Genomic DNA, 27,440 nt, shown 5'->3' with positions numbered 1-27,440 from the left:
TATAGTCAATGTCGTTTCTTGCACTTGGGCCAATTTTTAACTTGGCCCTGCCTATACCATAAAAAAATCCTTTAGTAAGTTAATTTAACTGAGTGAATTTAATATGGTAGTTCACACATGTCGTAATGTGTGATTCTCTGTAATAAATTAATTGCAAATATTTCTACCTTAGCTCTGCCTACGATTGTAACTTTGATGAAAGGGAATTTTAGTGCCCTGGAAACACTGATTTTAGTCGCAGAATTAAACAAAACACATAAACATTGAAAGTTGCAATATCCTTGTTGTCATAATCTCAACACAGTAGCCACTGTTATATATCGCCAAGGTTGATAGCAGCCATATTTTAATGGTATTACTATGATATGTTGATCTTCAGAAAGTGCGTTTTGTAAAATCGTGTAGGATTAATGAAGCGAACTGCATTATTCTCACCGATAAAAAGTGATCGTTTGGTCCACTCAATGTGTGAGATTGTTGAATTAAAAATTCGGTACTCCTGTATACGAATTAAAGTTTTCTGTACACTTTGACCTATCATTCAGATAGTTTTGTCTGTCTATATTTAACTCATACATAATGTACACTCCTTACTTAATAATTCATCAGTCATTTAATCTAGTAGGGCTAAAGTTTACTCAACTAGTCATTAATCTTGTTTCACCACTGATATGTATTACGTAATACACAAAGATTATCTCAAAGTAAAAGTGCCTAAAGTTTGAGTCACAATGAAGTCAATGAAGCCATTGATCAATCAAACTCTCTTGGGCATGTAAACCAGACCGCTCATTTATGTTAAAGACAACAGAAATTCTAATTACTTGTTTTCACAGTTTATTACAATTAGTGGTGATCCATGTTGAACAGACGACCCTACCTCACAAAACTCCAAAACACTCCTAAATGTGGAAACCCATTTCAGTCTTCATGTTAACTAAACTGAACAACAGCACCACAGTCGCGTTCAGGTACACGAATGTACTCTGATAGACCACTGATAAAGCAAAGATAACGAAAGATTTAGAAGTTTGTAAATGTTCGGGAATGCACAATCATTTTGTTCGAGGGAATTTCATAAGTTGGAAACAAATGTAGATGACATGCCCCCCAGTGGAATATGGCACAAACCGAGATCAACCGTTTTTTTAGTATTCTTCAGCCTCGCCTTCTCCTTCATCCTCCACAGAGTCGACTCCAACCTCTTCGTAATCCTTCTCCAGAGCAGCCAAATCCTCCCGAGCCTCGGAGAACTCTCCCTCCTCCATACCTTCTCCAACGTACCAGTGGACAAAAGCACGTTTGGCGTACATCAGGTCAAACTTGTGGTCGAGACGAGCCCAGGCCTCAGCAATGGCCGTCGTGTTACTCAACATACACACGGCTCTTTGTACCTTGGCCAAGTCACCACCAGGTACAACAGTTGGGGGCTGGTAGTTGATGCCGACCTTGAACCCTGTGGGACACCAGTCCACAAACTGGATGGTTCTCTTGGTCTTGATGGTAGCAATTGCAGCGTTGACGTCTTTGGGCACGACGTCACCTCTGTACAGCATACAACAGGCCATGTATTTGCCGTGACGTGGATCGCATTTCACCATCTGGTTAGCTGGCTCAAATGTGGCGTTGGTGATTTCAGCCACAGATAACTGCTCGTGGTAAGCCTTCTCTGCGGAGATGACTGGAGCATAGGTAGCCAGAGGGAAGTGGATACGGGGGTAGGGTACCAGGTTGGTCTGGAACTCGGTCAAGTCCACATTGAGGGCACCATCAAATCGGAGAGAAGCCGTGATGGAGCTGACGATCTGACCAATCAGACGGTTGAGGTTGGTGTAGGTGGGACGTTCGATGTCAAGGTTACGGCGACAGATGTCGTAAATGGCCTCGTTGTCGACCATGAAGGCACAGTCGGAGTGTTCCAGGGTGGTATGGGTTGTCAGAATGGAGTTGTAGGGCTCAACCACAGCTGTGGACACCTGGGGTGCTGGGTAGACGGCGAACTCCAGCTTGGACTTCTTGCCGTAGTCCACGCTGAGACGTTCCATAAGAAGGGAGGTAAATCCTGAGCCGGTGCCTCCTCCAAAGCTGTGGAAAATGAGGAATCCCTGAAGACCAGTGCATTGGTCAGCCAGTTTTCGAGTGCGGTCAAGAACCAAGTCGATGAGCTCCTTACCGACGGTGTAATGACCACGGGCATAGTTGTTGGCGGCGTCCTCTTTACCGGTGATGAGTTGCTCTGGATGGAAGAGTTGGCGATATGTACCGGTACGAACTTCGTCTGTGGACAAAAGAAATATATTAACTTAAGTTTTTACTGAAAAAGTTTGTTTATCACGGCATAGGCAAACTGGAAATTGTGAACGGAAGTGTCTGTTGGTCTGATGAAAATACTATGGTAGTTTTTAAATTGTTAATGGCGCATTGCTTTACATCGGTGAATGTGGTAGAATTTAAACAAGGTATATCCACGCCATGCGTCACACTAAGCTTTACAGTATATCACATCCATCTACGATTAGATAACTGCCTTCCGTTAAAATGATTGTATTTATTAAATTAGTCTGTGAGAATTTGATAAGTGGTATATAAAGCCGTTGAAGATATGGTTCACTTACCAACAACAGTTGGCTCTAAGTCGACAAAGACAGCCCGAGGGACGTGCTTTCCTGCCCCAGTCTCACTGAAAAAGGTGTTGAAGGAGTCGTCACCACCCCCGATGGTTTTGTCTGAGGGCATCTGACCATCCGGCTGGATTCCGTGTTCCAGGCAGTACAGTTCCCAGCAGGCATTTCCGATCTGGACTCCCGCCTGGCCGACGTGAATGCTAATACACTCTCTCTGTTGAAAAGATAAGAACGTGTATTGAGAGATAACCCTGTGATACAGAGGCTGGTATTGTGAACCTTATAGTTTCAAGGACGGAACTGACGATCTTCTCGCTCTTTCTAAAATGGTAACCATAGATGGATACCCGTATCTTGTTAAGTTTTACTTTCAGGAAATCACTAACAATGGTGTTGCTCTAATGCATAATAAAACATGAATGAATGGCGCATGGAAATGTATTGCCATTCACTACGACCAACAACGCGCATGGAAAAGCCCAGGATGATCGTCACTGTGTTTGAAATATAGGCAAACGTGGAAGACGTAAAATAGTTAATAATATTTCCCTCATGTGATGTCGAAGAAGCCAGGGCGTATCCATCTCCACAGGGTCGTAATAAAACTCATAACCAAAATGCCTTTATTATCGGCCTCGCAGAATCTCGGTTCAAGCGTACGATCTCAGCTCTGAAGGACTTACGGCAAAAGCCATTATGTTTCAGCGAGCGCATAAGCTGTTAAATAATATAGGTCCAAAGCACAGTGTTAATCTTTAGTGTAAAAATCATTTAAATTTAACACTGGGTACTCATTTGAGAAATACAGTTATTCGTCCTGACAGTTTCTCACACAATTGACAATGTTGTGAAATCGAATGCTCCAAGCGCCAGTTATAAACACGTGGTCGGAAGGTTCTGTAGGTACAGTCTATATGAAACCTCAACATTGTATGGCAGTATATAATGGAAATAACATTTGTGAATCCAATTCCACAATACACACTAAGCAAGTATAAAGACATTTTTATATGATGTTATAAACGCCACTCACCATGGTGAAGGATTAATGTCAAGAGTCTCGTCTGTAGACTGTAATGTTGTCCAAGTGGAGACTTGATCACAACTGTGACTGGAACTGACCAAGCTGTTAGTTATATAGCCTGACCACTCAGGTAATGTTTCTCTGAGTTGCCAAGACTGCAGTGGTCAAGCAACGACAGACCTGTCTGCACAAGCAGTTGGCCATGCCTGGCCCGTTTTGACAAACATACAGTTTGTCGGGATTTAAGCCTTTGAATCAGTTGCTTGACTTGTGTACTGCTTTACGCACCATTTACACAGATAAAATAGACTGATACTGCTCCGCTACACTAATGGTACCACTATTAATAGTGTCATCTTAGTGAAGAAATAGACATTACAATCTTGGCGTAGCCTACATACAGCAAAAGTTATTTTTTTCAGCTAACTATGCATAATCCTAAAAGTATCTTTATTGTTTTAAGTTATTTTCTGTGTTTCTTGCAGTAAATTATTTGGTTTGGTGAATTTGTTATTTTTATTTTAATTCCCATGATTTTATTTTATTTTGTAACTCGCTGCATTTTCCCCGAGATCGTATTGCGCCCGCCTCCGAAAGACCCGGGTTCAATCCCGGGTAGTGTGATATGAAACTATAAAATCGGAATTTCTGGCTTATCGCGTCCAGCATTATGGTAGCTATAGGACTTGGACTCAGTGCTGTAGTAGGCCCTAATCATATCAAGGGACACGCTCAGTGGAGTCAGTGCCTTAAGCACCATATATTACAGCGAACTGCCGATAATAGAATCGCTGTGTAATCGCTGTATCACAGAGAGTTACTGATAGTGGAGTAGGTGATGTAATCATCTTATTACGGGGAATCGTTGTATTCACGAGTCAGTGGTGTATTCAAAGTGTTAGAGAGTAACAATGGCATTTTTCTGGCAATGCTTTTGTCTAGCGATGGTTTCCTCTGGTGGCGGGTGCCTCCGGTGGTGATTTCCTTTGTACACGGTCTCCTCTGGCGATGGTTTCTTCAGAACTATATGTTGGGCTTATTACTCTCATACACCTCGTAAGACTGAAAGGTTCTCGCGAATGATGTAAAATGCCGATGAATACAGCCGCTTTACATTATAATCGTCATTTTCATTTATTTATTATTTGATTGGTGTTTTACGCCGTACTCAAGAATGTCTCATTTATACGACGGAGGCCAGCATTATGGTGGGAGGAAACCGGTCAGAGCCCGGAGGAAACCCACGACCATCCGCAGGTTGCTGGAAGAAGAAGAGGAAGAGGAAGCCAGCATGAGCTGGATTTGAACTCACAGCGACCGCATTGGTGAGAGACTCCTGGGTTATTACGCTGCGCTAGCGCGCTAACCAACTGAGCCACGGAGAGCCCTCCGGACGATTCCCCATAAAAAGTAACTCAGTTACTGTGCAAGCTCTATGCAAAGTAAACTCAAACATTTGCTTTCTCTCTGATTATGACTGTGCTACTTCAGAACAGTGTATCTTTTTTTTTATCTGCAAAGGAGATTTTAAGAAAATATTTTTGAATTGCAATTTTATTATCTACCAAATGATTTATCTAACATTTCACGGGGCTCAGTCGGTTAGCGCGCTAGCGCAGCGTAATGACCCAGAAGCCTCTCACCAATGCGGTCGCTGTGAGTTCAAGACCAGATCATGCTGCCTTCCTCTCCGGCCGTACGTGGGAAGGTCCTCCAGCAACCTGCTGATGGTCGTGGGTTTCCCCCGGGTTCTGCCCGGTTTCCACCCACCATAATGCTGGCCGCCGTCGTATAAGTGAAATATTCTTGAGTACGGCGTAAAACACCAATCAAAAAAAAAAAAAAAAAAAATCTAACATTTCACTTTAGTTTTTACTTCCGGGAAAAAAGAAAAAAAAATCCTTCACCAATATGGTATACTTTTGCTGCTTGTTGATTCGTCCACGGGCAAGTCCATTATGACTTCAAAAGTAGGGCAAATAAATAAAGAAGAACTAATAATATGTGAGCGTACATATCAGGGCACGATACAGAATGGCATTTAGCGGGTGGCTTATACAATAATAGATGCGACCGATCAGCTGTGTAATGCAAAGGCTTTTTTCAATATGTTTTATGACTTCCATATATTTCATATTGATATATTAAAACTGGTCTTTGAGAATTTGACTTTGGATTTGCTGGCTCAGTTGAGGCTGGACTGATTTGTCTAAACCAACGGACATTTACTTAGCCAGCCTGCAGTAGATGTATACACAGAAGTATCACATCGCCATTTACTTTGTCAAAACCCCTTCTTTGTTTTGTCTTTTTGTGCGTTCAAACACTCCCAAAAATAAGTCGCAATACTGCCTAAGTTTGAGGTGAACTATGGAGGTTAAAACATAAGTGACAGTGAAGGCAACTGTACTAACTTTTCAGTGCAATTTTGACTGTGCCCTTGCGTCTCAGTGACTATAAATGCTCCGTTAGGTCAGATCTAAAGAGGAATATCGCTTGTTCTGTGTTTGCATTGCCATCTTTTTATTTCGTGTTTGGATGATCGTGGTCTCGAGGACCCCATACTTTATAAGCACTAGATACACTAAACATTTAGCTCATTTTGCGTAATTAAAAATTAACATTGTACAATTAAAAATTATTTCGGATACGCATGGACATGTCCACCCGGAGATTCGTGTTTCACCTTGATCAGTTCAGTCAGCGATATTTTTATCGGCAGTGGCGGCCTCCAAACACGTGCCGACCACCGGAAGTAAAGGGTTTGCTTTTTTAACTCTGTGGTTGACGCATTGAGACTGTTACAAAACGCTTATGCACACACATACATGCGTGCTGTCTACAGAGCGAACTACGTTCATTATGCATGTATAAATGCGCATTGTGAGGAGGTCGGTTCGCTATCAGCTAGTGTCCTGACATTTTAGCCGTTAAAAGCCTGCTCAGTGGCTAAATCATACCAAAGACACAACCCTGTGACGTCATGTTTTGGATGTGGATGATACGCGACACGTCGATCAAGAGACAAACGTGAGACGTCCTTCTAGTGACAAGCGTGAGACGTCGATTAAGTGACAAACGACCCCGTTTTATTGATTTGAGTTTTACTTGGCTTCGGTCTTACCAGGGCGGCTCAAAAACCGCCATTTCCACAGTTTCTCGTCATAAGAACGGGAGAAAATCGACGCTTCGAACAACAGTACTGTGCAAAGAACAACGAACATATGAACTTGTACTTTTACTCAGATGCCGACATCTAAACGAAATATCGTATAAGCAGTGTCTCACTTGGCACGACCTTATCCGGCATTACAATTGTGGTCCTCGCCCATCTGGAATCTTAGGGAAAATATGGTTATAACAGGGCTCTGTGTTAATTATTTAACAACAAAGGTTGAAAACAAGTACGCAAATGTAGACGTGAGAGTTGGAAGCATATTGCATGCGCTTTAGTTGTTATTTATATGACACTGTTTATTTGGGGGGACCAGCAAACAATCAGCTGAATAATATATACTTTTAAATGGATCAGTTAATTTAGAATAGTTGCAAGAAAGAAAGCTAATGCATTAATTGTGTTTCTATTTAGTACGTCGTTTCAATATATTTATTGTGGACATTTTGGGTGGGTTTAATAGTCCTCGGCGTCGCCTCGCTCGTTTGCTATTTATTATTAACATTTGCATTTAGTTTGTCTAAATCCTTGTAAAGCAGAATAACATCTCCAGGAAACTAGCGAACAGTGTGTTAAAACATACCCATAAATCGTTCATAGACTGAATCAAATAAAAGGGAAGGTATGGATTGTGATTGTATTCAGTATATTTTATTACTTCCTTCACAACGCATGTGTCAGTACATATACTCCGGACATTTTGGGTGGGTCTAGTATTCCTCGGCCTCGCCTTCTCCCTCGTCTTCCACAGAGTCGACTCCAACCTCTTCGTAATCCTTCTCCAGAGCGGCCAAATCCTCCCGAGCCTCGGAGAACTCACCCTCCTCCATACCTTCTCCCACGTACCAGTGAACGAAAGCACGTTTGGCGTACATCAGGTCAAACTTGTGGTCGAGACGAGCCCAGGCCTCAGCAATGGCCGTCGTGTTACTCAACATACACACGGCTCTCTGTACCTTGGCCAAGTCACCACCAGGTACAACAGTTGGGGGCTGGTAGTTGATGCCGACCTTGAACCCTGTGGGACACCAGTCCACAAACTGGATGGTTCTCTTGGTCTTGATGGTAGCAATGGCGGCGTTGACGTCTTTGGGCACGACGTCACCTCTGTACAGCATGCAACAGGCCATGTATTTGCCGTGACGTGGATCGCATTTCACCATCTGGTTAGCTGGCTCAAATGTGGCGTTGGTGATTTCAGCCACAGATAACTGCTCGTGGTATGCCTTCTCTGCGGAGATGACTGGAGCATAGGTAGCCAGAGGGAAGTGGATACGAGGATAGGGTACCAGGTTGGTCTGGAACTCGGTCAAGTCCACATTGAGGGCACCATCAAATCGAAGAGAAGCCGTGATGGAGCTGACGATCTGACCAATCAGACGGTTGAGGTTGGTGTAGGTGGGACGTTCGATGTCAAGATTACGGCGACAGATGTCGTAGATGGCTTCGTTGTCGACCATGAAGGCACAGTCGGAGTGTTCCAGGGTGGTATGGGTGGTGAGGATGGAGTTGTAGGGCTCAACCACAGCTGTGGACACCTGGGGTGCTGGGTAGACGGCGAACTCCAGCTTGGACTTCTTGCCGTAGTCCACGCTGAGACGTTCCATAAGAAGGGAGGTAAATCCTGAGCCGGTGCCTCCTCCAAAGCTATGGAAAATGAGGAATCCCTGAAGACCGGTACATTGGTCAGCCAGTTTTCGGATGCGGTCAAGAACCAAGTCGATGAGCTCCTTACCCACGGTGTAGTGACCACGGGCATAGTTGTTGGCGGCGTCCTCCTTGCCGGTGATGAGTTGTTCCGGGTGGAAGAGTTGGCGGTATGTGCCTGTGCGGACTTCATCTGGAATTGGGGCAAAATGGAATGAATTTTTGGCACAAATATTTGAATTTTACATTAAAGTACAAAGGTGATGCAAGACTTGAAATATTTATTTACTTTTTTATTTGATTGATGTTTTACTCCGTTCTCGATACATGATGGTGGCGAGCATTATGAGAACTTGCGAGAACTTGAAATATAACTTCGAATGCTTATGTGACCAAATATAATATAAAGGGCATCCGCATGGAGGGTAAAACCAGAGCAGCAACGACAGTGTGACAGTTGTGTGATGGCTACAGGAAACCGGTGAAATCTAGTCTTTTGTCAGTTTACGTCAGTTAGTGCTAGTAAAATGCTTAAACTGTAGTAGCCTATACGTCCCCTAGCCTATGGCCTACGCAGAATTAAGTAAAATAGCGGTGTGGAATTAACTGCAATTTATTACACGTCACTGGCCTAGAAATACTCAAATGGAATAAATTTAAAGCCAGTACAGTATACAGAGTAAGACCAGAGCAACGACGACAGTGTGATAGCTCGCAAATGGTCACATCTAACTGGTCTCTTGTCCATTTAGCTCGGCTCGGTTTTATTTTAAGTGTTCAGTGTTAAGTAATAGCAAATTACAAGCCACCTAGAACCATTGCTTAAGCAGAAATAGGTAAATACAGTGATGTTCAATGCAATTTATTATACATAACTGGTCTAGAATTACTCAAAATGTTGTCATCACATTTAAAATGTAATAACATTAAAACAATGCAATGAGTCCACTGTATATACTCTAAAGTTATAATGTTGTAAATGCCTTTCAATTTATTGCATATCACTAAACACTGAATAAGGATTACCAATTTGTAAAAAAATATATATATTGTGCCTGTAAGAATGAACAATTTATAAATATTTCAAAATTCAACAGATATATTTAAAAAGCACTTACCGACAACAGTTGGCTCTAAGTCGACAAAGACAGCCCGGGGGACGTGCTTTCCTGCCCCAGTCTCGCTGAAAAAGGTGTTGAAGGAGTCGTCCCCTCCCCCGATGGTTTTGTCTGAGGGCATCTGACCATCCGGCTGGATTCCGTGTTCCAGACAGTACAGTTCCCAGCAGGCATTTCCGATCTGGACTCCGGCTTGGCCGACATGGACGCTGATACACTCGCGCTGGAAATTGGAAATAACAATAATCACATCACAAAATAAATACATCAAAGATCTGACAGCAGAGTAGAGGTCAGTAAGAGGTATTGCTAACGAACCTTAATAAAATTAACCTAAAAATGTTTAAATGTGCACTTGCCAGCCGTTGATTATTCAAATTTATGTGTGCAAACATGCATGGGGCTATATTTACTTCAGAAAACACGCATGGTTTTGATTACATAATTTCAGTTGATAAATATTTGTAAAATGAATTATGTAAAAATATACCTTTGCACTTTTGGGTGTTAAATATGGGCAACAATGTCAGGGTTAGGAGATACGCGTTGATCCAAATATTTCAAATATTACATCTTGGACTTTCACGAACATGTAAGAACGATTCGGACAAAATGATTATTTCATGTTTGTGAGGTTAGGTTTAGTAAACTAAATACACATCATTAAAAATTCTCTGAAGATAAAAATATACTCACCATGGTTGAAAGTCAAAAGTCTCGTCTGTAGACTGTAATGTTGTACAAATGGAGACTGGATCACAGCTGTGAGTAGAACTGGTCAAGCTCTTGGTTATATAGCTTGGCCATTCACGTAATGTTACTCTGGTTGCCAAGACTGCAGTGGTCAAGCGACGACTGACCTGTCTGAACATGCAGCTGGCCATTGTTGACCGACCAATGTATTATACAGGGTATACACAACCGATCCTATACTGCGTTTGAACACTCTGTTAATATAACAATGAAAGAAAAAAGCTGCCTAGTTTAATCATGGGCCATGAATTTCATGTGCTGTTATTGTAGAATGAAAATGGAACAAATGAGTGTACGTTGTTTAATTACATATAGCGGTATGTCATGGTTGAGAAAACAGAGGTAAAACTGTTTAAACTTCACCTTGTAAATATATTATCCCTGCAGTTACATGGACAGACTCATGACTGCAAAAACAACCTTTAGAGCGAAACGCAAATCTAAGCGCATATTTTGTCCGTTATTTTTTACACGATTAGATCCTTAATACGTTATACCCCTCAACATGTTTAGTCATTTAGCATATTTCGAAACACATGTTTTGGATCTCCCTAGGAGAAAACATGTTTAGCGTCTAAACATGTCATAAGAAACCAGTCTAGAATAACAATAAAGAGTAACTAATGAAGACAAAATTAGGAAGCAAATGAAAGACATTCAATTTCATGTCAAAATCACATTTTGTGTTTCACAGAGGTCTGTCTTAATACAATGTGTTTTGAAATGAACATTTAGATTTATACAGAAAAACAGATTTATTATTTTCAATAGAATATACAAAAGTAATTTAACTGAATTTAATTTACTTGATATTTTACAGGATTTACAACATTTATACTGATGGTGACTCATACCGTGGGATACACACAAAAAGGAAAGAAACAAAAGCAGGATTTATTTTCCACGCTTAACAAAATGTGAAACCTGCCTTAAGGCAATTTTAAGGTACACTATAACTTAGCTGTAACTAAAATACGTTATTACTCCATTGTACATGCACAAATCTGGCCTAATGCATTTACAAGAATGTGCTTGAATGTGCCTCACAAAAGGCATTTATCAAAACCTTGGAAACCAAAGGAGAAAAAAAAGCCAAAAAATAAGGAGGTACCTTCAATCCACCTTTCACAACATATCTACCACAGGTACGAGAGGGTTAATGTTAATGTAATAAAAAAGCAGTTTCTCAAAAGTGCATATATTTTCAGAGATAACAAACAGAAAAGGGAAGGTGCAAAATCTAAAAAAAAAAAAAAAAATTCAGTTCACACGCAAGGCAGTGTAGTGAGTGGTTAAAGTTTTGAAAAATAAGCCTTTGGGAAAAGAGGATTTGCCCCGAAGAATTGCCATCTGCAAAAATCTAAAAAGCTGGTAGCATTTTAGGTGTGATATAGATCAAATAATTTAGATCATTTTCTGCATAGATTGCCACATGTATCATGTCCTCAACCATGTAGCAGGTGTTGACTTCGTGTCTATTCTTCAAAATAGCAAGATGTAGTGGCCTTTTTCTTGCACCGGTTCTGCAAGTCATCTTTCCTCACCTGAGGGTGCAAAACATTGGGCAAATGCACATGAAACACAAATACTTAAACCAGTTATCTTACGAGTCAGAATTAGAAATGTCCTACAGAAACAGAGGACTGTTAAATCCCAAACACAAGAGGAAAGCAACATTACCAAACAGCTACACAAATCTAGGTGTTGATGAGGAGCTACATTTTTTACATGAAACTTTAACATTCGTCAAAGGCAATACTTACATGTGTTTCAACCGTCCGCTCTGGCTGATGTTTCCCTGCAGATTTGACGATCTGCTCAACTCTGTATTAATTCAAAGGTCACTTTGCACATCAGATTCCTATTAAGTCAGAAACCACAAAAATGGCCACGGTCAGTAATCTTCACGTCAAATGTCTAAATATACAACTTCCAAGAATACATGTACTAATGCATCTGCGAGGACAGATAAACAACCAAACAATGGCAACCTATAGTCTTACCCCTAAACAATAGAAGCGTGTGTTGAAGTTAGCAACAAAACACTAATGTGTCATTCACTCTTCTGAATGCAATAATATCAGCATTTAACTGATAAGGCATTTGGACTTTGAAATAAAGAAGCTATTCTTTCACAATGCCTTATTTAGAACAGTAAATACAATGAGCCATATACGTTGTATATTACATAATAGTATGAAAACAATTCAAACCACTAAAGTAGATAACATCATAATTATACATAAACACATTTCAGAGACACTCACTTCATTACCTCTGTGTCATCGGATTCAAAACTGTGTTTCTTTTACGCTGATGCCCATCTGTTAACATCCTTGTTTAGGTTATGATTCAGCTGATAGAATTCCTTTTTAACCTGAAAAAATGCACCACAGTCTTAAGGAATATAAAAGATATATTTCAAACTGTCAGGAAATTGTATTATTTTATTGATTCGCTGTTTTGATATCAACCTTGTTTTAGACCGTGGACTTGTTGTATTGTATTTTATTGTATTTTATTGTATTCTATTTAATTATTTATTTTTATTTGATTGGTGTTTTTACGCCGTACTCAAAAATATTTCACTTATACGACGACGGCCAACATTATGGTGGGAGGAAACCAGGCAGAGCCCGGAGGAAACCCACGACCATACGCAGGTTGTAGCCAGACCTTCCCACTTAAAGCCGGAGACTGGTGACAGGTCCCTGAGTCATAAAGCTGCGCTAGCGCTCTAACCGACTGAGTCCCGGAGGTCCCCCACATTGAACTAAAAGGCAATGTATCCTGTCAACACATTATGTGGAATATTAAAAGATTAAAAGTAACTCAATTAATGAATGAAAGAAATATAATTTTAAGCAACATTTATTATGTGTCTTTGTTTTTTCATTTTTTCAAGTCTAATAATATCATTTTCAAAACTTTAAACTAACTACTTACTACTTAAGTTAATGTAGCCAGGCACATACAGAAAATATCTGCACAGATAAGAGAGATATTGGCAGCCGACACTCATGATCATCAAATGTCAACACCTTGAAGTAATGCTTGTTTGTTTGGCCGAAATATATTTGTAATTCACAAACAGTAATCAAAGAAAACGAAATATTACGCAATGAAAAAGAAAAGTTCATCATATGAAAAAAATCTTCCTGGCCAGTAAACACCAGAGTCTTATCCACTGTCATGCCTGTACGAGCGAAGTCCATGCAGGCCGAAATTCGCTACTACAACTACCGTTAAGCAATTAAATTTTGAAAGGCGTTTGTCAGACTGATTACCTGCCTGATATAACTTTTTATTGAGGCTCGAAATTATTGTTTGAAGCACCAACTAAAGCAACAGAAAGGTACTAAAAATTGTTCTCTACTTCGGGGACAGCTTCGGGGGGACATAGATTACAACAACAACACATGCTTTTTGCATGCAGAAGCGAAGGAGATTTGCCATTTCATATTTCCCTTGTGTACACTTTAATTGTGTTTTACATCAGTGATGATATTACTCACCAGTTCGTCTTTACATGAGGTGATGTAGAACACTTGGAAATCAAGAAAAGACTGACTGGACAGAGAAGTAACGTAACGAGACGTTCTATGCAGGAGCCCGATTTCGCGCCAGAAAATACGAGGTCATGTGTCACTCCTAGGACACCCCAATCGCGATACCACATGGGCGTGTTGTGATTAGGTAACATCCCTTATGGTCTTTTTGGACGTGAAGAGTGGGTAGTCTGGTAGCGGTTAAGGGAAGAAAGGAGAGAAAACTTTATCCATAGTAATTTCTGGCTAAAATTATACACCGAAAACATAAATCTCATCGCTAATTTAGACAAAGTGCACTTATTCACGTCTAGAATATGGGTCTATCCACATAATAGTATCTGTGAAAATACATTCTAATGGCTTTTTAAAATTATTTTAATCTTCATTGTAAGGAAAAATATTTTGCCTCTATATCGTTCTATTCTTCCATATACTTTCAAGGGATTGTAGTCAACAGACAAGTGAGAACATAAATTAATTAATTAAAGAATTATTGTATGCTTCATGTACATGTAAAGTCAACAATTTGTCCCTATAAACATATTTAACCTTGAACATATTTAACAGTCAAAAAGTTCAGGAATACGCTTAGATAAAGTGCTGAAGCCAAATATATGTTTAGATTCTAAACACGCACATGTTTGGATGTCAGATTGGTTAGGAGAGAAACGTTAGACACTAAGCACGTTCCCATATCTAACATGTTTAGGTCAGTCGTGCTTTAGCTAAGGACGCATTTCTTAACATGTTCTGCACACAACAAGTTAACGGGACGTTTAATTTGTAAACGCCCTTTTTGCAGTGTAGTAAATACGAACAATACAAACACCAGTTTCTTAATATTAAACGTGTATGCCTCGCATGCCTGTTTTCTTTCTTGGTAATGTGTTTTAAAATGACATCGAGAAGACAACCTGTATGAAAAAATCTCTATGCATGGAAAAGAAAAAATGACCTGCGCGATGTGTATCTGCATAATGCCAGATGTCACAGTCAAACATTTATAATTAATAAGAGATTTTATTCGTATTACAGGGGCTATTAAGAGTGCTTATACTGAGGAGAAAACTATAACTGTAGACAATATGTAAGGGTATAATGTCGCCTTCCAGATATTTCATATCTCAGCCATGTCTTTATTTAGTATAGGTCGGCCTTCAAGTCAACATATTTCCAGTACATGCTTTTTTATTGGACGACACCTGGCACGCCGCCACGCTTAGTGACTGTACTTGGCTTATCCTCGTACACTGAGTATAATGTGAGAAAGTACGAAGATTGCCTCTTTTATAAAGCCTACATTCAGACCCGAAATGGGTTTGAACTCCCGTTTCGGAACGCATTGCGTTTTCCGTAACTATTCTGAAGCCGAAGTCTCTCATGTCATATCATATTAACACGGTATTTATGAAACGGACTGTATATATATTAATTCATTCTGGAAAGATAATTACTAATTTGTTGGATATGTTAAATTTAAAAAAGCGCTGCATACTTTGGAATTATTTACCCACAGATTGCACTTATACGACCGCGGTCAACATTGTGGTCGGAAGAAACCGGCCAGAGTCTGGGGGAAACCCACGACCATCCGCAGGTTACTGAGAGACCTAATTTATTTAAAGCATAACACATATTCATGTAGAACAGATGTGAAACGTATTAATAACCGGGATATTTACAGAGGCTATACCAGAGATTTTTGGTTAAAAACACATTCGTTAATCAAATCAAATTTTCTGTTATTACCAAAATGATTGCCTTTTGGTAAATACCAGATTGTATGTTACCTGTGTAATATATAGTACTGAAATGATTAATTTTAGGGAACTTTTGAATGGTAACACGTACACAGACGAGCTTGATATTTATGAAAGGGAATTATTTGGCCCATTTTAAAAATAATAGCAAATATTCGATCAAATTTGTGGTGATCGATTTTGTGCCAAAATATCCCCGGTATATCTCTTTAAAAGCCATACAGTGAGGTATAAATGAGTAACCTTATTACAAGTTAAAGTTGCGTCACCAAGTAGAAGTATGAACTAACACATTTGGATAAGCCTTTGACAAAACATTCTCTCAGGCTATACAGCTCTGAAATATTTCGTTCAGAACTCTGTTGAGAATAGGGGCCAGCGATTTTTCACATCAGAGTTAAGGTTGTTTCGTCGGATCATTGACGTATTTATCCTTCATAATACAGAAATTCCCGTCAGTGACGATCAGTAACTGGTTCAGACAGGTCCGTCGTCGCTTAACCACTGCCGTCTTGGCAACCCAGACAAACATTATGTGAGTGGTCAGGCTATATAACTAACAGTTTGGTCAGTTCTAGTCACAGTTGTGATTCAGTCTCCACCTGGGCAACATTACAGTCTACAGACGAGACTTTTGACATAAACCTTTAACCATGGTGAGTGCAGTATATGACATTGTATAAAAATGTTTTTGTATACAGGAATATTAATATGCTATCCTACAAAGTTAATACAGTTTTCCAGAATATTGGGCCTTTCGTCGATTGATAAGAAAAAAGCTGGATGGTATTTTGCCTCTTAGTTCAGGTCATGCTTCAAACAATCTCGACTGACATTATTTCAGGGTTAATATAACAGATATGTTCGATTGGGAGTGATATAATATGAACAGTTTTTCGTGGATTTGTACAAAATGTCACATTCTTTTCACCCTCAGCGAGAATGTATCAGCATCCACGTCGGCCAAGCCGGAGTCCAGATCGGAAATGCCTGCTGGGAACTGTACTGTCTGGAACACGGAATCCAACCAGACGGCCAGATGCCCTCAGACAAAACCATCGGGGGTGGGGACGACTCCTTCAACACCTTTTTCAGTGAGACTGGGGCAGGGAAGCACGTCCCCCGGGCTGTCTTCGTCGACTTAGAGCCAACTGTTGTTGGTAAGGTGTTTAGAGTGAAATATTTAGCCACATCTCCAGACAAAACACAAGACTGAAGTGTGACTTTATTAACTCAACAAGCTTCTAAAAATGTTTATGTAAACTGTTTAAGTTTAATTTTGTCTTTGCAATACTAAGCAAAAAATAAAACATATTATTTTAATGGATGACAGTGACATTATAGTGACCTGGAAGTTGACCCCTGCGAAAATCCCGTGAAGTTAGCGTGACACGTGATGTAGGTACCTTGTGTAAATAGTAACACATCAACCAACGTAATGCAGTGCTCCATAAACAATTTCAAGACTGAAGTGTGACTTAATATATCAGTTTTGAAATATTTACAAATTGCACATTTACGTGCCTACAATTCATGACGTTTTCCTTCAAAATTATTTTTCAAAATTTGTAACCCGATAAAACCAGGTTTCACTATAGTAAAACGTGCCCTATACATTTTTTTTACGAGGTATTTTCATGCCAAAGATTTACATGTGATCCCAGGAGGCTTTTGTGTTGTTAATGTAAATTAAATATTTGTGCCTAAAATTCATGTGATTTACCTCCATTTTCAGATGAAGTCCGTACCGGTACATATCGCCAACTTTTCCACCCGGAACAACTCATCACCGGTAAGGAGGATGCCGCCAACAACTATGCCCGTGGTCACTACACCGTGGGTAAGGAGCTCATCGACTTGGTTCTTGACCGCACTCGAAAACTGGCTGACCAGTGTACCGGTCTTCAGGGATTCCTCATTTTCCACAGCTTTGGAGGAGGCACCGGCTCAGGATTTACCTCCCTTCTCATGGAACGTCTCAGCGTGGACTACGGCAAGAAGTCCAAGCTGGAGTTCGCCGTCTACCCAGCACCCCAGGTGTCCACAGCTGTGGTTGAGCCCTACAACTCCATCCTCACCACCCATACCACCCTGGAACACTCCGACTGTGCCTTCATGGTCGACAACGAAGCCATCTACGACATCTGTCGCCGTAACCTTGACATCGAACGTCCCACCTACACCAACCTCAACCGTTTGATTGGTCAAATCGTCAGCTCCATCACGGCTTCTCTTCGATTTGATGGTGCCCTCAATGTGGACTTGACCGAGTTCCAGACCAACCTGGTACCCTATCCTCGTATCCACTTCCCTCTGGCTACCTATGCTCCAGTCATCTCCGCAGAGAAGGCATACCACGAGCAGTTATCTGTGGCTGAAATCACCAACGCCACATTTGAGCCAGCTAACCAGATGGTGAAATGCGATCCACGTCATGGCAAATACATGGCCTGTTGTATGTTGTACAGAGGTGACGTTGTTCCCAAAGACGTCAACGCCGCCATTGCTACCATCAAGACCAAGAGAACCATCCAGTTTGTGGACTGGTGTCCCACAGGGTTCAAGGTCGGCATTAACTACCAGCCACCAACTGTTGTACCTGGTGGTGACTTGGCCAAGGTACAGAGAGCCGTGTGTATGTTGAGTAACACGACGGCCATTGCTGAGGCCTGGGCTCGTCTCGACCACAAGTTTGACCTGATGTACGCCAAACGTGCTTTCGTTCACTGGTATGTGGGAGAGGGTATGGAAGAGGGAGAGTTCTCCGAGGCTCGGGAGGATTTGGCTGCTCTGGAGAAGGATTACGAAGAGGTTGGAGTCGACTCTGTGGAAGACGAGGGAGAAGGCGAGGCCGAGGAATACTAGACCCACCCAAAATGTCCGGAGTATATGTACTGACACATGCGTTGTGAAGGAAGTAATAAAATATACTGAATACAATCACAATGCATTGGGGTTTTTCTTTGCACCTTTTAAAATTTACTTAATTCAGTGACTGAATGATCCATACGTATATTTTTAGCATACAGCTCGCTGGTTTAATAATGACCTTCTCTTGGAACGGCTTTATACAAAGTATGAAACCGGCGGTCTCTGGACTTTCCTGCTAAGACTGAAATGTAAGTAAAACCCGAAGCAAAACAAACAGGATTATTTGTCCGTTGTGGGTGTTCAGGTTTGTAACTTGCTTTAGTGTTCAGGTTTGTAACTTCATCGATGTGTCACACTTGTTTCTTGATTTATTTAGTTTTGATTTGATTGGTGTTTTACGACGTGTCCAAAAATATTTCACTTATTCGACGGCGGTCAGCGTTGTGGTCACTTGCCTCATTTGGCGATATCAGACCATCGCCAGATGATACCATCAGCAGAGGAAATCATCACCAAATGAAACCATCGCTAGGGAAAAGCATTACCAGAGGAAACCATCACAAGGCGAAAGCATCACCAGAGAAAAACTTCGTTATGAGAATCGATCGCCATTGCCAGAGAAAAACATCGTCAGGGGAAACGATCTTATTTCATCAGGTACATGACCAACGCCTGATGTATATCTCCTGTCGATTTGGCGGCACTTTTAAAACACGCGATCATATGGTAGTGGTCTCAACTGAAGCGGTGTAGACCTACAACGGTTGGCTAAGGAAAATCCACTTTAGGTATAATATACGACGGTAAACAATTCGCTGCCCGAATGTTTAGGCTTCCCATACGCCTGTGAGGACTAGATGGTGATCTAAATAAGAAAGTCAATACAAAATGAGATTGATACCAATCAACTATACGTTTACATGTGTAAAATGTATCAGTTAAACCCGATATTCGATAAATTGAATTGTGTGGACGAATATTAACCGACTATGTTGTCAGATGTTTCAATTACACTTTTCTTTTGATTTCATTACCAGCGACTATATTATGGTGATTATACCACTGGATTAATTATCTACACTTTGTCAACAACCTGCGAATGGTCGCGGGGTTTTCTCTGGGCTTTGCCCGGTTTCCACCTACAATAATGCTGGCCGACGTCGTATGAGTGATATAATCTTGAGGCGTAAAACACCGATCAAATAAATCAAATAAACAATTATCGAATGTTCCCTATAATATGGTGAATACACCACTGGCTTCATTATCAACAGTCTCTTATAATATGGTGATTACATCACTAGCTTCATTATCAACAGTTCCCTATACTATGGTGATTACAGATCCGACTCCAATATTAGCAACTCTCTTTAACATAGTGATTTCAGCACTTATTCCACTATCAGCAGTTCCTTGTTATGGTGATTGCTACATTTCCTACACTTACAAGGAATCACTTATTCACCTATGAGCGATTCTTTGTAATGTACTGATATCAATTACATCATCTACACCACTGTAAGCGAATTTCTGTGATATGGTAATTACAACAGTGGTCCAGCCAATTACAACAGTGGCACAGCCGATGTATTGATGAACGCTTAATCAACCAAAAATAATAAAATAATTTGCTTCCATATAATATTTTTAGATACATTTAAAATTACACATATTTATCTGCAGACCTATTAAAAAGAATTAAATTGTTTACAGCGCCAACATTATAATTTCAAGTCTTTCAGTAAATTTACACCAGGGTTTCTTCAACTTTTCTCATTTCACCTGTGTAGAGGATCACTCTCATATATGTGTATGGGGCTTCCGTGGCCTATTTGTTATAGCGTGATAGTGCAGCACAAATACCCACAAGCCTCTCACCAAATGCGATCCCTGTGCGTTCAAGTCTGACTTCCTCTCCAGTCGTATGTGGGAAAGTCTGCCACCAACCCAGGGATGGTCGAGGAATTTCCCCGGGAACTGTTCGGTTTCCTCCCCAGATAATGCTGGCTGCTGTCATATAAGTGAAATATTCCCGAGTACGTCGTACAACACCAATCAATAAATAAATCATATACATGTTATACAATTAGTGTAGCACAACGGTGTCCACCATTTCTCATGGTTTCTTAAACAGCACGAAAATCGAACTTCGGTTAAGTAGTCTAAATCCCGTCGAATTGTTTTCCAGCTGTGTTGCACGGGTCAACAGTGGTCAATAGCTTGTTCAGACAGGTCAGCCGTCGCTTGACCACTGCAGTCTTGGCAACTCAGGGGTGGGGATTGAGTCGTCAGGCTATATAACTAACAGCTTGGTCAGTTCCAGTCATAGTTGTGATCAAGCCTCCACTTGGACAACATTACAGTCTACAGACGAGACTCTTGACATTAACCCTTCACCATGGTGAGTCTATACCCAATGTACACGGATCCTGTGCGTGATTTATGTGTAGAGGGCTTAATTCCATAGCGTTATTGATTGTTTAAATGTGAAATGTATTGAGAGTCACCTGTTTTAGAAGCTCTTAATATTCCTCAGAGTGTTTGAGAAATGGGTGCTAAATAAATACGATTCTGATATTCTTTACGTAGCTACGAATAGGGATAATGATCACACCAATTTACACAAAAATATAACATGGTTTTGTGGACGTATATATTTTCATTACTGATCTCTTGTTGTCATCTGATGGCTGTTGTCGCTAGTTCACTTGACAGGTGATGTCGTAGGTTCGAATCCCGCAGGTCACGCAAAAAATGTTGTTTTTTTGTGCGTGTGAAATATCCAGATGTTTAACGGGTAGATTTACCAGATTAGTAGCAGTGGCGATCCACAGCCTCTGTCACATATCAGTGCGACTGTGATTATTACCGATCCCCCACGATGGCCTATATTTGTTATGTTGTAACAATCGTCCCGCATAGTTCATATCGGACGCTTCCGCGTGGGCATTACCAGCAGTGTAGCACATTTCTCCTTATCTTTACACGCGTCATTCATTGAAGGTTTATTATAAGTTTTAAAGTATCTCATCTTTGTGTCTGTTTTTCTGAAAGTAAATTTGTTCATATTCAAATGCAATGCTGCTATCTTCTTAGTCACCGGTTTTTAGCCTTTCAGTTTTCACTATCGCTGTCTTCGATTCTCAAGTAGTTAGATAATTCTCCAATAAGATTATCTCTCAACCAAAATATCCATCAATACGATTCTCTCGGAATAAGATTGCTCCTAAAAAATAACCAACAAATCACGTTTTATCTTTTTAACAGAGAGAGTGTATCAGCATCCACGTCGGCCAAGCCGGAGTCCAGATCGGAAATGCCTGCTGGGAACTGTACTGTCTGGAACACGGAATCCAGCCGGATGGTCAGATGCCATCAGACAAAACCATCGGGGGTGGGGACGACTCCTTCAACACCTTTTTCAGTGAGACTGGGGCAGGGAAGCACGTCCCCCGGGCTGTCTTCGTCGACTTAGAGCCAACTGTTGTTGGTAAGGTGTTTAAGTTGAAATAGTGTGACTTAAGTTATCTCAACAAAGCTTCTTCTTAAAAAATGTTTATATAAACTGTTTAAGTTTAATTTTGTCTTTACAATAGTAAGTAAAAAATAAAACATAATATTTATGGATGACAGTGACAATATAGTGACCTGGAAGTTGACCCCTGCGAAAATCCCGTGAAGTTAGTGTGACATGTGACGTAGGTACCTTGTCTAAATAGTAACACATCAACCAACGTAATACAGTGCTCCATAAACAATTTCAACATAGTACAGCTTTTTTTATGAAACCACCAGACACTTCCGTTCACAGTTTACAGTTGACATATACTGCGGTAAACAAAATTTTTTCGATCATACTGACGTTCATGATGGTCTATATTTTTCACAGATGAAGTCCGTACCGGTACATACCGCCAACTCTTCCACCCGGAACAACTCATCACCGGTAAGGAGGACGCCCGCCAACAACTATGCCCGTGGTCACTACACCGTCGGTAAGGAGCTCATCGACTTGGTTCTTGACCGCACCCGAAAACTGGCTGACCAGTGTACCGGCTTACAAGGATTCCTCATTTTCCACAGCTTTGGAGGAGGCACCGGCTCAGGATTTACCTCCCTTCTTATGGAACGTCTCAGCGTGGACTACGGCAAGAAGTCCAAGCTGGAGTTCGCCGTCTACCCAGCACCCCAGGTGTCCACAGCTGTGGTTGAGCACCTACAACTCCATCCTCACCACCCATACCACCCTGGAACACTCCGACTGTGCCTTCATGGTCGACAACGAAGCCATCTACGACATCTGTCGCCGTAACCTTGACATCGAGCGTCCCACCTACACCAACCTCAACCGTCTGATTGGTCAAATCGTCAGCTCCATCACGGCTTCTCTCCGATTTGATGGTGCCCTCAATGTGGACTTGACCGAGTTCCAGACCAACCTGGTACCCCTATCCTCGTATCCACTTCCCTCTGGCTACCTATGCTCCAGTCATCTCCGCAGAGAAGGCATACCACGAGCAGTTATCTGTGGCTGAAATCACCAACGCCACATTTGAGCCAGCTAACCAGATGGTGAAATGCGATCCACGTCACGGCAAATACATGGCCTGTTGTATGTTGTACAGAGGTGACGTCGTGCCCAAAGACGTCAACGCCGCCATTGCTACCATCAAGACCAAGAGAACCATCCAGTTTGTGGACTGGTGTCCCACAGGGTTCAAGGTCGGCATTAACTACCAGCCACCAACTGTTGTACCTGGTGGTGACTTGGCCAAGGTACAGAGAGCCGTGTGTATGTTGAGCAACACGACGGCGATTGCTGAGGCCTGGGCTCGTCTTGATCACAAGTTTGACCTGATGTACGCCAAACGTGCTTTCGTTCACTGGTACGTTGGAGAAGGTATGGAAGAGGGAGAGTTCTCCGAGGCTCGGGAGGATTTGGCTGCTCTGGAGAAGGATTATGAGGAGGTTGGAGTCGACTCTGTGGAGGACGAGGGAGAAGGCGAGGCTGAAGAGTACTAAAGAACTGTTGATCTTTCGCTACACACTCTTTTACCATTTGCAATGTATTTTATTCAAAGCCTTTAGTGCTTTGTGAAACAGAGTTGTGAGTTGAAAAAATAAGTGTGATAAACGATAAAGACAATAAATTTACATGTGTTGTCTTTGACATGAATAAGTGATGAGTCATCATTACCATTACTATTAGATTAATTGAGTTCTTAGATTAAAACGTATATCGCACTGAGTAAATAATGCTAAGGATTCTGATGTGTGAAATTTCACGCATGAATTAGCCTAATTTCGTATATTGTTTGACACCATGTCCAATAAATAAAAAAAAAACCACTTTGACTGTGACGAGATTTCAGGGTAAAATAACTAGTCAAAGTAAACAATTTGTGAAGTGGAAATGCTAAGACCTTCATATAGTTGTAGATCATTATATTGATACTCCGGATCTACCAGGAAAATGTACTGCATCCACCCGGTGTATTTGGCACATTCGCTGAACATTTCCGTTGATTAATGATATCACGTTTTCGAATCAAGCTACCGGTGTATTGGCTGCGGTTTTAAGTTAGGAGATTTAAGACGATATCTGATACCTTCGTCTTTTCTCTACTCATATACACTTGGCTGTCGTCATATAATTGAAATATACACAACTTATATATGGGTTAAAGACCAATAAATAAATCAATACAACTATCAATCAGCCAAAGAATCTACCAATAATTTAATCCTTACAACTGGCATGCAGTGTTTTGGTGAATCTGTAGCTGGAACAATTTTGATGAGAGAATCAATGACTTTTAGTGACATTACTCTGGCAGACAATGTTGAAATAGATGTACATGTACACGTTTGTTTTAAATAAAGCAGACAAAGCCAGTTATCCTATACACATGCAGTAAATAGGAAAACTCGGGTTATTCTGTATATTACAACGTACGATTCCATTCATTTTAGTATAGGCGACGATATAAGTTATACATGTAGTTTAGAGCTGGAGAGATGCCTGCTAAGAAGTAAGGCTATGGTATCATTATTAGTCTTGACCTAACTAAGCTCCATTATAATAATGTAACTGAATAAGTATTAATTAGGTTCGTGTCAATCAGAACTTTTCATGTACTTTTGAACAACCACTCCATATTTTTACAGCTTAAAATCTATAATTATCACGTGACATTCTATGACTCGTTTTCTCTGAGAATTTTCGAATGTCATATCACACAAACGGTTTAAGTGGGAACCATGAATAAAATATATACTAGTCGCCCAGACTGTACGGACTGAGGTCAATATTGATTCCGTCTATTAATGATGACTCACAAATATCCGATCAGAATGTCAGCAGGACCGTCATGTAGTCAACCGGGGAGAGTGTGGTCATAGAGAACACAAATCTGGATGGAGGAAATAGCTGTTTTATTAACTTTATCATGAGCCAGTATTTTCAATTTTGGTTTTATACAGCGAAATACAGCCTATAATGACTTCTATGTGTAGATGTGATGCAAATTCAGGTTTGTTTGTTCTATAAGTTTTGAGCACAAAGAGAACATGAAGTCAAACTCACAAGGTATGGACAATTTAAACATCAGGGACGTGCAATTCAGTGTTGTACACTCTTCAGTCTTTATCAGAATACTCTCACCCCACACGCACCCCCACCCCCTGCCCAACAACAACACCACACATACAATTACGTACCCACTTTCCGTTTGCACACTCAGTTCACTTATTTGCTACCGACTGTATTACTAAAGAATCAAGAAACAAGAGCCCATGAAGCTCTAGTAAATTTTTGAAGAAATAACTGCATGTCATAAGGTACGTATGCTGGCAAAATTAATAAATGACTTTATTATTCAGTAGTCACGGGAAAATAAAAGAATTCTTATTTACTCGAATCTCTCTCCTAGTTTGTGGAAAAACGCTGGGTACCTTCTAACGGTGTATCGGGATAACAGGATAATAACGGGGAGGTGAAAGCAGGTGGGGTGGAGGTAACATTGTAAAATAAATTAAAGCTGTTACATTCTTTAAAGCGATACCAGTGGGCAAGCATCAGGTCAAATAAGAAATCACTATGAGAGTAATGCACTAAACTAATTTGCCACGATCGGGAAAATTAAGCTTTGGCATTAACACATAACGACGAATAGCAAGATTTGTATGCCTAGGACATACACAATGGACAATTCAACAATATTCAACCTGCATGTGCAAACTGTAACAGTATTTACAAAGACAGACAACATGGAGAAAAAGCATGACAATTGGGTTTGAACCCCACACTACCAGATATCATATACAATGCGTCCAGTGCTGAAGACCATGCACCACAGCGTCCTGCCCGTATTAAGCCTCACCGCACGGTCACCGCACCTGGTTAAGTACGTACATTTCAGGTTCCCCGACACATGGTGTGCAATCACCTCAATCCAGTGTCCCATCTGCATGGGCTCAAGTCAGTTCTGACAGCGGGCCAGGACAGAGTGCGTGTAGCTGACAAGAAATGTTAGGAGAGTATAAAGATATGAAATTTTGGTCTAAAGAGTTAGGAGGAATAAGCGGTGTTGTGTGTTGTTTTGTCTAAAAAAAGATCCCCAGTCCAAAGCCATGGCGTAGTTACTTTACTTTTACCTCCTAAAGCCCGTCTCTTCCTTAAAGGGTATGTAAGGTCTAAACCTGAAAAGAAGCTGGAAACCGCGATACTTCCTTAATGGCTGAATTTGGCCTAGTAAGAGTTACATTTTTGGGCTCGTCATGACGCAAGGTACACGTGTGAATAGAAATTGCTGATATATTTGGCCATGGCTTTGGACTTATATTGGTGATAGCTAGGGGGTATGGGGGGTATTGGGGGGGGGGGTATGGGGGAATGCCGTCGGGATTGTTGAGAATTATCCATGGTGCATTGCGAACAGGGCTGGCTTTACGTGCAAACATTAAAAATTGTCCGTTGATAGCCTTGGAGAGGAGGAAGAGTTGTTCATTTCTCCGACTGAGTGACAGGCCGTCAGCCTATGTGGCAAGTTACCTGCAGCCCATGTAGTTAACTATAAAATCTACGTTAAATGCACGGGCTTACGTTTCTATTTATGAAGTAGAATAGTGTCATTTAAACACTATTCTACTATTAAACAACTATTGATCTTAGCTACAAATCCGTTGGCATGCAGCAGAAACTACATGTCTTGGGCTAAAATCTGGTGCCTCCGTGTGGGGCTTATTTCATACTCCGCTACCTCTCTGTGCCTCTGTCTATTTATGGCGCTGCCCCTCCCCCTGCACAAACTCCCCATCTCTCGGTCAGTCAGCCTCTATTAATTTCCCCCTTTCATTGCCTGAATATTGTTGGTGAAATCTGACCAACTTGGAACATTTTCACTGCGATTATTTTTACTTGTAGATCTATACTTGCCACCCATAAAATTTTATCAGTGTTGAAATAAAATATATTCCGGTATAGGCCAGTAGGGACATGTTTAATTCCCAGCATAAACTCATCCGATTTCTGTGTCAGGTGAAAGTCCATCTAGCTTTGGAGTTAATGCAGGTGTTATCTCTTTCCTATTTTTTTTTTTTTTTTACTGTGGTAAGGATATAAAGGAGTAGGCTATTATTTACTGTTTATGTGCTCAGCATAAATATGGTAGGCCTACATGTAGGCCCTATATAAGCCCGTGCAGGTCTATATAAGCCTAACTGTAAATCTATACTTTTTCAACGTACTTCACGAGTATACGATGGTTATCACGTTTATAATGGGTAAGGAAAAAAGAACGACGCACACTAGGAAACCATCGCACCTCGCTATAAATACCCCAAGGCTAAGGCCGCAGCACGTGCAAACTCTCACTAATGTGCACGTCCCGATATGTACAGTTGAGATAGAGATATC

The 27,440-nt window shown here is 40.9% G+C and overlaps 3 protein-coding genes and 1 pseudogene across 3 annotated transcripts; 2 read left to right on the top strand and 2 right to left on the bottom strand.

Annotated features, from left to right (window-relative positions):
- Nucleotides 1-1,148: 1,148 nt before the first annotated feature.
- LOC135466727 (tubulin alpha-1A chain-like) lies at nucleotides 1,149-4,446 on the bottom strand. The gene is made up of 3 exons (XM_064744380.1): nucleotides 4,423-4,446; nucleotides 2,616-2,838; nucleotides 1,149-2,278 (listed from the first exon to the last, which is right to left on the bottom strand). Exons 2-3 carry the CDS (start codon nucleotides 2,734-2,736, stop codon nucleotides 1,149-1,151), a joined length of 1,251 nt encoding a protein of 416 aa, XP_064600450.1. The 5' UTR covers nucleotides 2,737-2,838; nucleotides 4,423-4,446.
- Nucleotides 4,447-7,533: 3,087 nt separating this feature from the next.
- LOC135469146 (tubulin alpha-1A chain-like) lies at nucleotides 7,534-13,110 on the bottom strand. The gene is made up of 3 exons (XM_064747685.1): nucleotides 13,084-13,110; nucleotides 9,589-9,811; nucleotides 7,534-8,663 (listed from the first exon to the last, which is right to left on the bottom strand). The coding sequence occupies exons 1-3, from the start codon at nucleotides 13,108-13,110 to the stop codon at nucleotides 7,534-7,536; spliced, it is 1,380 nt and encodes a 459-aa protein (XP_064603755.1).
- A 3,479-nt stretch (nucleotides 13,111-16,589) lies between these two features.
- LOC135469147 (tubulin alpha-1A chain-like) lies at nucleotides 16,590-18,517 on the top strand. Its single transcript, XM_064747686.1, has 2 exons — nucleotides 16,590-16,812; nucleotides 17,388-18,517. The coding sequence occupies exons 1-2, from the start codon at nucleotides 16,692-16,694 to the stop codon at nucleotides 18,515-18,517; spliced, it is 1,251 nt and encodes a 416-aa protein (XP_064603756.1). The 5' UTR covers nucleotides 16,590-16,691.
- Nucleotides 18,518-21,796: 3,279 nt separating this feature from the next.
- LOC135468097 (tubulin alpha-1A chain-like) lies at nucleotides 21,797-23,545 on the top strand (annotated as a pseudogene).
- The last annotated feature ends 3,895 nt before the right edge of the window (nucleotides 23,546-27,440 follow it).

Source organism: Liolophura sinensis, chromosome 6 (assembly GCF_032854445.1).
Source record: "Liolophura sinensis isolate JHLJ2023 chromosome 6, CUHK_Ljap_v2, whole genome shotgun sequence".
NCBI lineage: Eukaryota > Metazoa > Mollusca > Polyplacophora > Chitonida > Chitonidae > Liolophura > Liolophura sinensis.
Note: the sequence above shows the minus strand (reverse complement) of the source record. Positions and strands in the feature narration are given on the sequence as shown.